This window comes from Gadus morhua, chromosome 4 (assembly GCF_902167405.1).
Source record: "Gadus morhua chromosome 4, gadMor3.0, whole genome shotgun sequence".
NCBI classification, from domain to species: domain Eukaryota; kingdom Metazoa; phylum Chordata; class Actinopteri; order Gadiformes; family Gadidae; genus Gadus; species Gadus morhua.
Genome location: NC_044051.1, coordinates 17,051,026 through 17,065,437, shown reverse-complemented (window position 1 = coordinate 17,065,437; position 14,412 = coordinate 17,051,026). Strand labels below are relative to the sequence as shown.

Here is a 14,412-nt window from a genome sequence, read left to right as displayed (position 1 = left end):
CACAAACACACACTAGTCTATACTCGCATACTCACACACACCACAAACGCTAGTCGATACTCACATATTCACTCATACACACAGACACACACATTCTGCCTCAGCACTGCATAGACCAGCATCACACGGTTGGGTTTGAAATTGTGCGAGGTGCCGGTGATTGCAAAGCGATCATAGCTTACTCCCCCTCTCTCCCCTCTCTCCCTCTCTCACTCCCTCGCTCACCCCACCCTGGCTGTGGGGTCTCACTCCCTCAGTCCAAGCCCCTGATCCCCCTGCAGAAGGAGGAGGACCCTGAGACCCATCACACGGTGCTCACCAACTACATGTTCCCCCAGCAGACCCGGGCCGAGGAGTGTGAGTTCCGGTCTCTTTGTTCCTCCTGGCTCTCATTATTTCCTCCACCCTCCTCTGGGCCTCCTCCAGCAAGATGGCCGACCGCTATGGCCCATCATTATCTCGACCCCCGACTCCGGTCGCAATATCTTATTTTTTATACTTTTTCTTACTTCATAGTAATTACCAAAAGCATCACACTCCTGTATTCCCGTGGTGTTTTAGGTAACCGATGGTTAAAGGATATTCAATTACGAGTTTATGAGGCTGACTTGGAATCAGAATGGGATATGGATGAGTTGAAGAGACGGAAGTGATCCCTTATCAAACCAAATCGCACTGGGTCGTTTCTAACTGAGTACGGTTCCTTGATTATATCGGAGTCCGTTTAGCGACATGCGTATCGCTCCAGGCGTTAAAGAGGAGGTGAATGCACATCCTGAGTAGACTTCAATACAGGAGACACAGACAGCCTATAGACAGTCTATCAAACCGTATACTGCTTAACGGTCTGCAGCCCGTCCATTTCCCCCTAACGATTCGAGTCGCGTTCGAATTGTAATTCTCTGCGTCCTACGGCAAGAAGGGGCCAAGATTGCAATGTGCGTGTGGCGTCGTTCGCTAAGCTTCAGCGATGAGATTACGCAACCACAAAGCCCATACAATACAGTTGAGCTCGAATGTCAAGATAAACGTTGAGGGTGTGCCGTGTTGTTCTGAGGATAGCTGTAATCTCCAGCCAGCGGTACATTCTCCCAGAGCTCGCCAGTGTTCCCTGGGAGTTCCTCATTGTCCCGGTCCGTTTCAGAGCCACGCCGGGAGAGTTCTGACTGAGCAAATCAGACATGTATGTTTTATAAAGGGCTCTTTAATGCTGGCGCTCTGATCGGATCACATATAAAAGAACAGTGGGAAGGCTGGTGTGTTTAACATCTCAGAATTGCTCTATTCAGTTTTTATAGGCGTACTGAAAATGTAACCTTTAAAGCCGAGGACAGTTTTTTATTTCACTTTTTATTTCAAGTTTGTTTTTATAGTAAAGCATTTTGGAAAAGGGTAATCACTTTCATTTTAATATTTGGATGAAAAAATATAGAATTTTATTTGATAACAATATTACCCAAGTGTTGTTAATGACTATATTGATGTGGATATTTTCTGTGCCACCATAGGGTTAAATTCCCTTCACATCCACTACATGTGATAAGATACTTGTTTGTGCTGGGCGCCATCTGCTGTCTGTTTTGTAGAATTGCTTTCAGACATTTTCAACCGAACATGGCTTTCTGTTCGAAATTAGTTAACCTCAGAGAATAACATAGGTGGAAGGTTGTTTATAATGGGATCAATATTAATAATCATACATATTTAATAATTGGTTAAAAGGAGGATAAAGTGCCAGATGTTTTCATGTAATGTTATTCATGTTTCCTGATTTTGTGTGTGTTTCTCTGCGTGTGTGTGTGTCTCTGCATGTGTTTCTATTTGTGTGTGTGTGTGTTTCTATTTGTGTGTGTGTGTGTGTATGTGTGTGTGCGTCATCAGACACCCCCAACTCTGACACGGAGAGCTTCAACCCGTCGCTGTGGGAAGAGCAGAGGAAGCAGAGAGCCCAGGTGGCCTTCGAGTGTGACGAGGACAAGGACGAGAGGGAGATGCCCCCCAGGGTGAGTTATCCTCTCCCCCCCCCCCCCCCCCCCCCCCCCCCTCTGCTCGCTGCCCCGGACACTTAAGCCCTGCCCACACGCAGCCCCAAGCCCGGTTCATATTTGTAGGGCAGCCTTTGTGATAAAGGACACTTTATCACAAGGTCAACATTCTGTTGTTTGTCCCGACATGGCCTTGTGCTTTAGGCTTTGTGCTGCGGTACAGAGGTAGAAAACTGGAACACAATTTTTATAATATGTTTATTTGTATATGTAACGGCAGGGTAATGCAGTTAAATAATTGAGCTGTAATACTGTGCGGTTTTAAGACTTTTTAATGCATAACCTATGAATAACCTTTTGAATATCTGGCCGTAAGCAGTGTTCCCTTACCGTCCCCACGGAGATGTTTCATTTATTGTGTGTGTGTGTGTGTGTGTGTGTGTGGTGGGTGCACTAAACTAAACTTCACAAGAGCAGCCCATAGGCGGGCCTTCTCCCCTCCATGTCCCCACAAAGAGCTGACTCAGTGTGTGTGTGTGTGTGTGTCCTGCTAGGAGGGGAACCTGAAGCGCTACCCCACCCCGTACCCAGACGAGCTGAAGAACATGGTGAAGACGGCCCAGTCCGTGGCCCACCGCCTCAAGGAGGACGAGGCCGGAGAGGGGTCCGGCAGGGACGGCCGCCCCCAGGAGAGGAACCACATCGGCATCCAGGACGTGGGCGTCAAGGTGTGTAGCGGAGCGATGTCCCGCCTTTATACCCCTCTGTGGAGGGCTCCTCCTCTAAAGGGAGAGCCACGATCACAGTTAGTCCTCCCGAGATGGGAGAGTAGGTCCGCCCTTTAGACCAGGGTCTAGACTAGAGGAATCCTAATACCGGACTGTGTCCACTTTGACTCGGGGATCTCGCACACTATTCCCCAAGGCGTCCTTTAGCGCGATGCCTAACCCCTCTTTAATGACGTCTACCTAAAAGAATGCCACCTCTGCTGGTATTAGTATCGTCTTGCTAGCGGGTTAAAGTAACACAAAGTACAGCAATGTAATGGATTACTTGAGGTTGTAGAAATTGTCCCCGTTTTTGTGCAACATATATTTGATTGACATGCTGTCGTAACGACGTGACACCATGACCCAACCCCTCCCTCTCTGCCCCCGGCCCCCCACCAGGTGATTGAGGCCCCCAGCGCCAACGGCCAGGCCGTGGACGCGGAGCCCATCTCCCACGCCGACGACTCCACCGCCCCCAAGGACAGCTCCGAGTCCTACAGCTCCCAGAAGACCCCCTACAAGTCCTCGGACCCCTCCATGATGAGGCACGAGGACACGCTGGAGGTACCGCTCGCAGCCATCTCACTGGCTCGCAACCTCACGGTGTCACCATGACAACGGGGAGCATGGAGCCACGTGCACGGCGAAATGCTTTTGATTCATTAACATTCGATTTGCATAATGGCTCACATGGAATTCTATAGTGATGCATATTCTGTTTGATGTCAGTAAAGTGATGTCTTCACACACATCCATTGCATCTGTTATCCCTGACATGTGCTGTGCATAGAGGCAACCCCAAAAAGCAGGAGTGTGTGTGTGTGTGTGTGTGTGTGTGTGTGTGTGTGTGTGTGTGTGTGTGTGTGTGTGTGTGTGTGTGTGTGTGTGTGTGTGTGTGTGTGTGTGTGTGTGTGTGTGTGTGTGTGTTTATCGATCATATAATGAACCAACTGCGGCTGTTTGCAGGACTCTGAGGATCTGTCTGATGAAGAGGAGGAGATGAAGGTGGCGGAGATGAGGCCGCCCCTCATTGAGATCTCCATCAACCAGCCCAAAGTGGTGACCCTCAGCAAGGACAAGAAAGGTGCTTAACTATACGTCCTACTTACATTCACTTGGTGTCTCTTCAGCGGCTTCTGTCTCATCATGTGGCAGACACTGTGCCGGTATTCATTGTTATTTAAGTATATTACGGACGTGCTTTGATTATGCTAAGGTATGATGTACAGCTCCTCCATACTATTTCTGTCAAGAAATTGCATTAGTATTGTTATTTGCAATTCCAAAAATGATCCTTTAAAGGTTGGAAAAAAAGTCATTATTCATAGCAACAATCTGTTGTTTAGGAATAACCGACGAGTAAATGCCCTAATTGTCCAGTGACCAATTGATCAGAATCAAGGGTTCAACAAAGCGGTGTAGTGCGATAAGGTATTGTGTGATATCAATGACGCTACAGAAATCTCAAACCAGAGACCATTTTGAAAACGTTGTGCGTTTAAATTAAATAAGATTTGAACCTGGATCACTCATCGCACCACTGTATAACGCACCACATCCCTCATCCAAAACAAGTTGCCTCTGGGTTTGGTTTACCTTGGAGCTTTAAGACTCTCTAGCTACAATGACCCTAACAAAGAGCTCTCTGTTTCTGCACATCAGACGACGGGAAGGACGCCGACTCCCTCCTGGACGACACGGTCGCCAACAGCAACCAGAACAACAGCAACTGCTCGTCGCCGTCGCGCATGTCGGACTCGGTCTCCTTGACGACGGACAGCAGCCAGGAGAACTCCCTCTGCACCCCCGAGAAGGAGGCCAAGATGCCCTTCTTGCCCAAGAGCAGGTGGGAGTCGTGCACCAGTCGTCCCCTAGATGACGCTCTCAATGTCGCCTCCTCTTGGAAACTGATCTCAGATCAGGTTATATTGCATCACTTTTGTCACGGCGATGGAAAGTTGTTTTGGAGGGAATCCCCATGAATTAGTCGTATGAAAGCGTTTTTAGGAACTAGGTATTTTTTTTGAGTAGTAAGGTTAGCTTTGTGTGAGAACGCTGCTCGCTTGATCAATGATCTGCAGTTGGGATTTTGACAAGAAATGATACTAGAAGGCTTGGTTCTGCTTTTTGTTCGTTTCTTTTGTTCAAAAAACAAATGAAAGTATCAAACAGAGCATTCATCCCCATCCCCCCACCTTACCCACATCTTCTCTGCAGCCCCCACAGATCACACCGAAAGTAAAATGCTCATCAAAATAGATAAATAAATGGAAAAGACAAATAAAGCTACATTATAGGTGAAAACCTTAAGGTTAAAGTGAACACCTTCAAACGTAACCAAACGAGGAGTGTGATCTAAAGTTCTTTGTGACTCCATGTTGCTAGTCCGTCCGTTAGTTCGTGTGTCTCCCTCACCCTCTCCCCTGTGCTGTTGAGTCTCCCTCCCCCTCACCACCTCTGTGTCGCCCCTCCCGCAGGCTGGAGGACGAGAACATGAACCCGGCCAAGGAGACGTCGCCGTTCCTCCACAACGGCAACGGCTCGGCCTCGTCCTTGCAGGCGGCGCTGCGCTCCCAGCGCGCCCTGCCCCCCGGCCCGCTGGGCGACTACGACCTGTCGGTGGAGGCCCGCCTCTCCTTCCTGAAGAGGGGCGTGGACGAGGTGAACAACGGCGCGGTGGACGGCTACACGCGCTGGGACCAGATCAACATGAACGTCTCCCTGCCGCCGCCGCCGCCGCCCGCCACCGACAACGTGGGGCGTCCCGACGACCCGGCCAGGTACACCCGCGGCCAGTCGCAGGCGGACGAGGGGCGCGGTCACTACGGCAACAACAACAACAACGGGGAGCCCCTGGAGAACGGCGGCCGGCGGGGCGTCGGCGAGCGTCTGAACGGAGTGGGGGGTGGCGTGGACGCGTCCCTCTCGCGCAGCACGGAGGAGCTGTCCCCCGAGAAGCGGCTCCTGGCCCCGCCCACGGTGGCGAAGGCGCAGAGCATCGGCAACATGGAGAGCGGCGGCGGCGGCGGCGGCGTGGGGATGAGGCTGTACTCCATCGACGCCGGTGTCCGTGACGACGCCTGCGACGGGCAGGCGACCGGCCGGGCGATGATGATGGATGCGGCGGCGGCGGCTCAGGGCCAGAGCATCGTCCGGAGCAAGTCGGCCTCGCTGCTCAACGAGCAGAACCTCCAGGTGTACCCGGGCTCCTCGTCCTCCTCCTCGGACCTCCTCGCCGCCAACAAGCCCGCCGCCGCCGCCAGCAGCAGCAGCAGCCGGTACCCCGTGGCCTCCAGCATGGCCCTGGGCCTGCCCCCCCCCCAGTACAACATCCAGTACTCCAGCGGCGGCCAGCCCCCTCCCGCGGGCCCCAAGGACGGCCTCTGGACCCAGCGGACCGCCGTCCCCCCCGAGCTCCAGGGCTACCCCGCCGGCCCCCCGCCGCCGTCGCAGCAGCAGCAGCAGCAGAACTCCCTGGCCAACACCAACTACTCCAACCGCAACCAGGCGCTGCCGCCCGGCTACCCGGCGCGGGCCCCCGGGGACATGTGGGCCAAGGACCGGCTGCAGCCCTCCGGCCCCTCCTCGGGGGGCCCCCCGGGGCCCGGCCGCAGCAGCACCCTGCAGCGGCAGAGCAGCGGCTCCTCGGCCGTCTCCATGGGGCGCTACCAGCTGCCCGAGGGCGAGTACATGACCTACCGGGACATCCACACGCTGGGCCGGGGCCCGCTGGCCATGAGCCACGCCCTGCAGCGGCCCCTGTCGGCGCGCACCTACAGCATGGACGCGCCGGCCTCGGCGCGGCCCCCGGGCGGCCGGCCCCCGCCCCAGGACCACCTGCTGCCCGAGCGGACCATGTCGGTCAGCGACTTCAACTACCAGCACCTCAGCCCCAGCAAGAGGCCCGGGGGACGCGTGCGCTCGGAGCACTCGCTGCTGGACGGGGGCCCCCTGCTGGGGCCCGGGTCCCGGGGGCCCGTGCCCACCGACTGGAGGGACCAGGTGATGAGGCACATCGAGGCCAAGAAGATGGAAAAGGTAAACGAGGACAAAAAATAAGGAGAAAAGTGTCTCATGTTGTCGTTGTTGTTGTTGTTGTTGTTGTTGCAAGTTTAAACCGATTGATTTTCTTTGCATACACACACCCGCGCGCACACACACCGCCTCTTCAAATGCCGGTTTGAGTCGCACAAGACACAGCAGACTGTAAATGCTACTAACAGGTTCCAGCAGACTGCCTCTACACTAACCCTGTTGTTGATGAGCTTCTATTAAGCGGTGGTCACCGCCGTAAGGCCTCGCTCTGAACAGTGGGGGCCTGTGTGGGCTTCTCCGTGTCCATGTCATCCCCTCTCCACCTCAGAACGCGCTGTCTCGGTCCTATAATTCGGCTCACGCCCCGCTGGGCTGGTCTCACCACCACCAGCACCCGGGCGGGGGCCGTAGGGCCATGCATGCCAGCCAGGGCTCTCTGCTCAGTAGTCCGCGGGACGGCCTGTCCCTCGGACCCTCGGGTTTCTGCGTGAGTAAGGTGTCGTCAGCGAGCCGGCTAGCGTGGACCCCCACTCCTAGTAGTCCTTACGCTGCTTCCTCTCAAGACCAGGAGATCACCCTGTGTCCCAGTCTCTCTCTCTCTCTGTTCCCTGGGTCCTTCGCTTTGAAACTGAGGAGTCATCACTGATCTGGCTTGAAAGGAAATTTATTCTTGGGCTAGTTTGGATTTGGCTTTTTTAGTGAAAACGTTTGCCGACTTGTGATGTCTTCTCAGACGGAAGGATGGACTGACTCCTGGGGTTAATACGGTTCTCTAATGTGATTTTGTAGAAAAGCTCTTGTTTTAAAAGGGGCATTTATAGTACTTTAGTATTACTCTAGATAATCATGTGTGGATGGGCCTCCCAACTGGGTTGTGAGAGGCCTTAATGTACATTTAATGAATAAAACATCTGAATAAATATTGGTAAGGCCAACTTACACAGTCACACTTACTTAAGCACTTCCATACACTTGGGTATAACTGTTTGTGTTTGCATCTCAAACATGGGACAAAAAAGGGAGTTTTTTACATTTTCGGAACATCACAGCACGAATGCCCCCTTTCAAACTAGAAGAGGTTTCGGGCCCCCTTAGCGTTTCCTCCCCACTCTAACCTGCAGCTGTCGAAAGACACCGTTAGGCGTCACCTGTAGGCGTGTGAAACCTTGTGATCACCACCATCTCCCTCCCCTGCTCCGCCTACTAAACGGACCCTTTCAAATCATTCTCATGCTCTTTCATCCTCTTCTCGCTGCCTCATGTTGCTCACATCAGTCCTCCTATGACCTTTCCCCACCTGTTTGAAGATGAGCACTGTGTCTGTCGGAGGTAAGTGGCAGGAAGTAGAGTCTTTAAGGCAGAACGTGTTTGATTTGGGGGAAATTAATGTGTTTGGCAAGACGTAGGAAGACCATTGATGGCATGTTGATATGTTTCCTATAAATGCTGCACTCATAAACCTCCAGGTGTGTTACAGTGAGTGGTTGAGAAGGATCCATATTAATGATGGATATTTCTGATTTATTATAAATATATCAACACTTTGGCATCGGCCTTCCTAGGTTTTGTCCCTAGTCCTTAATCTCCATTCCTAATATACCCTTCATTTTGGCGTTAATCATAATCACCCTCTTAATATTCCACCAAACTGCTGTTTTCTGCCCATGTATTGAGACAGGATGTTAACATGGGGGTTGTGCTCTCTGTTTAGGACGACGTGTTCAGCATCCCGGGCCAGCAGAGTTACACCCTGGACCCTCACAGAAACGTAAGCAGGAGAGCGCGGGCGGTCTGCTGCGTCACTGTGTCGTCTGTGACCGCCCCCCGCATAGGTCGTGCTTTTGACCTCGGCTCAATGAGTCGACAACTATGAACTGAATTGTGTGTTTTTCATCCGTCCTGCCGTTTCTGCTCCAGGCCGAACTCAAGGACGTAGAAATGCATGAGCGAGCACAATTTGTATTGAGCTAAAAGTTGGAGGTTGCTATGGCAGCATAATGTTACTGATATAAAAGATGATAAAAGCCCAATAGGGCTATGTTCATTGCATGGCGAAGCTCCTCCAACAACCCATCTAAACTGTACGCCAGCAAGCAACGATCCCAAACACACAGATTCACATCCCATTAGGGTGTCCCCCAACTTATAACCACATGTCGTCGTCGTCGTCATCCCCCCCCCTCCCCAGGTGCCTCTAGTGAACGGCCAGATGGGCCCAGGCCCGGCCCTGCGTCCCAACCTGAGCCAGAACTCCATGGCGCGCCACCCGTCCCGCGAGCAGCTCATCGACTACCTGATGCTCAAGGTGTCCCAGCAGCCCGGACAGCCCGGACCGCACGGCCCCCCGCGCATGCCCCAGGAGGCCCTCCAGGAGGTAAGCCCCGTCCCCTATGGGGAAGGCGTGTTAGAACCACCTCCTAGGGGGAGCACAGGGTTGGCGGTGGAGGTGGGTTGGACAGACCCCTGTTGGGTGCTGTTGGTGGGGGCGTGTGGGGTACATTGTTTTGAGGTTCTCCCTTAACTTGGTCTTGGCAATAACAATTGTTTATTTGAAAATTTACTATGAAATATTTCATTTTTCCCTGATTATTTGTGTATTTATTTATTTATTTGACTGTATATCACTCTCTTTGGGGTTACATATCAGTATGTTTGCTTGCTGCTGAATATTGCCTGTGCAGGGCCTGGTTGACGTAGAGTCCTGGGACTCGACTGAGCCTCCCTGTTCAAATAAGTGTTGGAAGATTATATGGTTTCACTGCGAGTGACTGACCAACTCGTGGGTCTGCTGCTGTTGTTCCAGATGTGTGTGAAGGTGGAGAAGAGTCCGGAGCTGGGCTTCAGCATATCGGGTGGAGTGGGCGGGCGAGGAAACCCCTTCCGACCGGAGGATAACGTAAGCCTACACTCTGGACTATTGATCTCCGCATCGAACTAGTTACAAACCACAACATTTTGGATGAATTGATACGGACACCAAACCAATTGTATGAGCGGGTCCCTGCCAACTATCAAACGCTTTCTCGCCAACTTGTGGTTGACACCTTTTAGTCCATATTTACATCTTATCCTATTATAAAATGTAGGTGTGTGGTTTGTAAAAATGCTTTTTTCGGTACGTGTGGTTCCTTCAGGGGATCTTCGTGACCAGGGTCCAGACAGAGGGGCCGGCCTCCAAGGTCCTTCAACCTGGCGATAAGATTCTCCAGGTAATGTTTTGCAGAAGGAAGAATAGTGGGGAATAGGAACTAGTCACGGAGCTCGTCACGGAATCTGTGGAGGCTGACGTCAACACGCAATATCCCGAGTTTGAATTCTCAATCATGGGATATTGCCCAATGTCCACAGATAGCGAACCAATCAAATTGCGCCATCTTACGAGGTTCACGTGTAGCATATACTAACAGCAGATATATGTCCACTAGTTTAGTCCACTACTACCTGGTTCATCAATGGAGCAGACCCATAATCAGTGTTATGAGGGACAGCTGTGTTGATCCTAAAATACCGGCTCTGCGATAAGGAATCCTGAATAGTCAAATGTTGTAAAACTAAAGAGACCCACGACGGATTTGTGAGGTTAATTCTCCCTGAGGGTAACCATGGATGTATATCTGTTGTCCACAGGCGAACGGCTACAGCTTTGTGAACATCGATCACGGGTACGCGGTCTCCCTCCTGAAGACGTTCCCAAGCACTGTGGACCTGATCATCCTGAGAGACATGCTGTCATAGGGTCGCCGGGTGCAGCCCCGCCCACCGCCTGAACACTTGACGAGGACAGACGGGGCCAGGTGATCCGGGAGAAGAACCAGCAGACAGATCGATGGCCACTCTTATTTGTATTTTTATACACAGATCCGTTGGTCTTTCATGACGTGAACTATTTATGATGAAGACCTCGGCAGAACATTTTGTCCCACGAAACATAGAGGGGTGATAACGCCCCACGCAGTGAGAAGGGGAAATCGGGCGGGGGAGTAACATCGGGACGCATGCGTCGGGAAGAGGCCATCACTGTGGTATGGAGTATTTTTATATGAAAAAGGAAACCTGTGTGTGCGGGGTGGGAAGGGTTTATGTTCTCAACGCCACTGTTGGGCTCTCTTTGTACAGAACGTTAAGTTTATTCCACTCATTCGTCCTCATCACTCATCAGCCATCGGTGTGCTTTGTTTTCCGTAAGACTATCGCCGACCACTAGGGGGCACCACTCCAGCGTTTTTAACATTCAGTTTGCCTTTTTTTTTTTTGCTGGTCTTTTATCGTGGATTTTTTGTATTTAAAAAACATGTACGTTGAAACCACTTATAGGTTGGCTGTGTGGTCTGGAATGGGGGATAATGTTATGGTAAGTTTCTTTTTTGTGTGTGTGTGAACATGAATGTAGTTTATGGGTGGGATGTAGAGGGGACAGTGAAACTGATGTCCTCGTGTGGCGTGGAGAGCGACAGACGTCCCACCATAGAACTGTTTCATCCTGTGATATTTTTTGGCAATACTGACATCGGGGTACTCCAACTGCACACCTACTGGGTCGACGAACGACACCTGCTTTATCATTTACACCTGGAAGGAAACCACTGCCAGGGCTTACGCCAACGTAAACAACCAAGCACCTTTATGGACCGACCATCGCAATATGACTGGATATCAACACAACCTCGGTGCTGAAACACAAACCACGACAAGATGCTTTCCTGCATGTGATATTTTGGGACGAGGAATGGAGAGAATTGGGCCGGAGAAGGTTCTGGCGTTTTTGGGAGAGCCATGAGATTTTAGATGTAGTGCATATCTTTTAAAGGGGCGGCGTCCATTTGGGATGCAACCGGAGCAGGATTTTTGCAGACCAGAGGGGGTGTGGCTTCGCTAGGTATCCAAAGCATGTTTGGAGAGTGGAGAGGGGCTGGATGCACGAAGAGATAATAGGGTTTTAAATTAATCAGTCTACACTAGCTCCGCTGCTCCTTTTTTTAATTTAGGGCTTTTATTCCCTTTCATAAGGAGCTGACATCGGGTTCGAAGAGGGCCGACTAATAGGGCAAGAGTTTCAGTGTCTGACCTGTTTGCGTGAGGGGAAAAGATCACAGTTTGCCTTCCTATTTGTACAAAATGTCTCCATCCTTTCAAGCTTCTCACTTAATTCCCGTGTGTATGCGACAGTCTTGGTTCTGCTCGTTCTGCAGAAGATTTTGGTGTGTGTGTGAGAGAAATTGTTCGTGTGAGAAAGTGTGTGAAAGAGAGGAGAAGCAAGGTGTCAAGTGCCATAGACCTTGAACTGTTTGAATACGGGAGGACATTTCACTTCCGGGACCCAAGCAATATTCACTTATTCATAACGGACAAAAAACAGCAACTCATCGTTGAGTATATTCATTTTTTGTTTTTTTGTTGGTTTTTGCATTATGGCTTAGCAATAGTGAAGAGAGAAAAAAACAGACAACTTTATTTTTTATTCTTAAAAAGATCAGCATTTTTAAAGAGACTTTTAGTAATCACTGGTTTTACATGCATTTTATATTGTGGAAAAAATGTTTTGTAATAAAACGGCATTGTTAATATAAACAGCTGTTTTTTTTCTTTTTTTGGTTTATTTTTTGGTCATCAAATTACTAATCGAACATACCCAATTCTAATCGATGCAGAAATCCCAATGTTTAAACTTTGTATTCAAGCAAGTGTTAAATCACATGCCTTTTCATCAGTAACGGTCACTAGTTGTGATCAGTATACCAGCTGTCTGCATGAAATAGACCGACTCCATTGGTAAAAGATTATTTGATGAGACGTGTTTCCAAAAGTGGTGGAAATGATTACACAGTATTGGCTTCACACAATTTTTGAATATGTATGTGACCACCAAATTATATGTACAATATTTATATAGTAATGTATATCCCCCTCACACTAATTCAGTGAAAGCCATTCCTGCCTATTTTCAGCATTTGTGTCATGCACTGTACCTGTATGTAAATCATTTTGACGTGCACAACGACTTATGCTCATTAAGAGACTCTGTCGAAACAAAAAGAAAATGACACTGTGGTAATCCAAAAAAGGTTTGACCCCTTTATGATCGCAACATTTGATAATTGGGTGAATTAATATTTTCCTTTTTTTTAACGATATTTGCTTTTTCTTGGTTCCAAACCAACTATTCAATGTTTTTTTTTTGTTAAAATATTTTGTCAAGTGACATTCCCTCCTAAAAACGCCCAAGTAGATTTTAATGAGATTTTATAATTTCTGTTATTGGAATCTATATTGGATTTTCTTTAACAAATGATTTGTTCCTGAATTGATAGATAGTATTTCTCTATTGATGAGGAATTGATAGTCCGATCATAGACAATCGAACCAGAGAATCTGTCATCACATAGTTCTTTTTTTCAAGTAGTTCTAATTTATTTTGCAGTCTCAGTGATTTGTAGACATTATTATCCAACCGATTACTTCATGTAAATACCTATAGAAAAACTTGAAGAAAAAATAATCATGGCATTAGTGGTTCGAGTTTGTAAAACCAGCAATAAAATCTCCATGCAGACAGGCAACCCTTTTGATGTTAAGCAGTTAGCGTTCCAGAAGAATCTCTGGAAAAAGGCAACAGAAAAATTATCAATATGCATTTATCCAACATTCCAGATTTTGTATATAAACACCCTGTTTATGAAGTAACCTGTGGAAAATAAACTAATGCTCTACATTGTTTGGTCTTCTCATGTCTGCTTCATGTCATCTTCAATGTTTTTGTACCATAACGAACTATATTGATTTATGATATTCTGAAATATTTTTAGGGTATAATTTTCCCCATTTATACCTTCTGCATGAACACAGGTCCCACTGGAGCCACACACTACCGTGGATGGCTGCTGGTGACACCAAACACTGGTACTTTTAAAGGGCCCCTATTTTACCAGAGGTTGTGATGTGATTAGCCCTTAGAAGCTGTGTATGATGGATAGATAAGCCTACCAGTTGGCATGGTCCACTGTGTAGGCTGGTAGACTGATCTATCCAGCATACATGTAGGTGGAAAACTCCTTGTGATGTGCTCAAATCAGGGATTTTGAAGTGGCTTGTAATGGCTGATCCCTCTTAAACATGGTGGTAAAATAGAGGACCTTCATCCACTATCGAATCAGTTAAGTGCCCTCCGTGCAGGTGCAAATTTCCCCATGAAATGAATGATTTGCTGCAAAACTTAAACATTAAGATCCACTTCTTGCTCGTCAGGTCTCACCAACACATCCTTGGTTGTTTACGTCCATGGTTTTGAACGCAGAACTCCTAAAATGGCCACACTCTGGAAGTATTGGTCAAAACCGACTGGGTATCAACAAAGTATCCAGATTGTTGTATTTAATTGGCTATAAACAAACCACTGAAGGTTTGTTTTGTAATTTAAATGTCATGTGACATTTTGGTCTAAACGGGCCCCACATAGATTTAATATGATTTTATAATTTCGATTATTTGATTACATAATCCCAAATTAATTAATAGTATATCTGAATCTTATCAAAAAATACCAACAACGAGGTATATTATTGTGAGTAAACTACCCATCCCAAAAATAATGACGTTTGCGAAAATAAAAAAGATTGAGGACTGAA

The 14,412-nt window shown here is 48.7% G+C and overlaps 1 protein-coding gene across 3 annotated transcripts in view; it reads left to right on the top strand.

Moving 5' to 3' along the window:
* erbin (erbb2 interacting protein) overlaps positions 1-13,502 on the top strand; it is a 42,808-nt gene extending 29,306 nt beyond the window's left edge. For 2 of the 3 annotated variants that reach the window (XM_030353078.1, XM_030353079.1), the window contains 13 exons: positions 258-357; positions 1,882-2,003; positions 2,540-2,713; positions 3,155-3,319; positions 3,722-3,839; positions 4,418-4,601; positions 5,233-6,793; positions 7,119-7,277; positions 8,502-8,558; positions 8,979-9,164; positions 9,594-9,686; positions 9,925-9,999; positions 10,418-13,502. In XM_030353078.1, coding sequence (XP_030208938.1) covers positions 258-357; positions 1,882-2,003; positions 2,540-2,713; positions 3,155-3,319; positions 3,722-3,839; positions 4,418-4,601; positions 5,233-6,793; positions 7,119-7,277; positions 8,502-8,558; positions 8,979-9,164; positions 9,594-9,686; positions 9,925-9,999; positions 10,418-10,525 — 3,102 coding nt within the window. In that variant the 3' untranslated portion in view covers positions 10,526-13,502. The remainder of the gene's footprint in view (positions 1-257; positions 358-1,881; positions 2,004-2,539; positions 2,714-3,154; positions 3,320-3,721; positions 3,840-4,417; positions 4,602-5,232; positions 6,794-7,118; positions 7,278-8,501; positions 8,559-8,978; positions 9,165-9,593; positions 9,687-9,924; positions 10,000-10,417) is intronic. The other variant, XM_030353080.1, reaches the window with a different exon arrangement.
* The last annotated feature ends 910 nt before the right edge of the window (positions 13,503-14,412 follow it).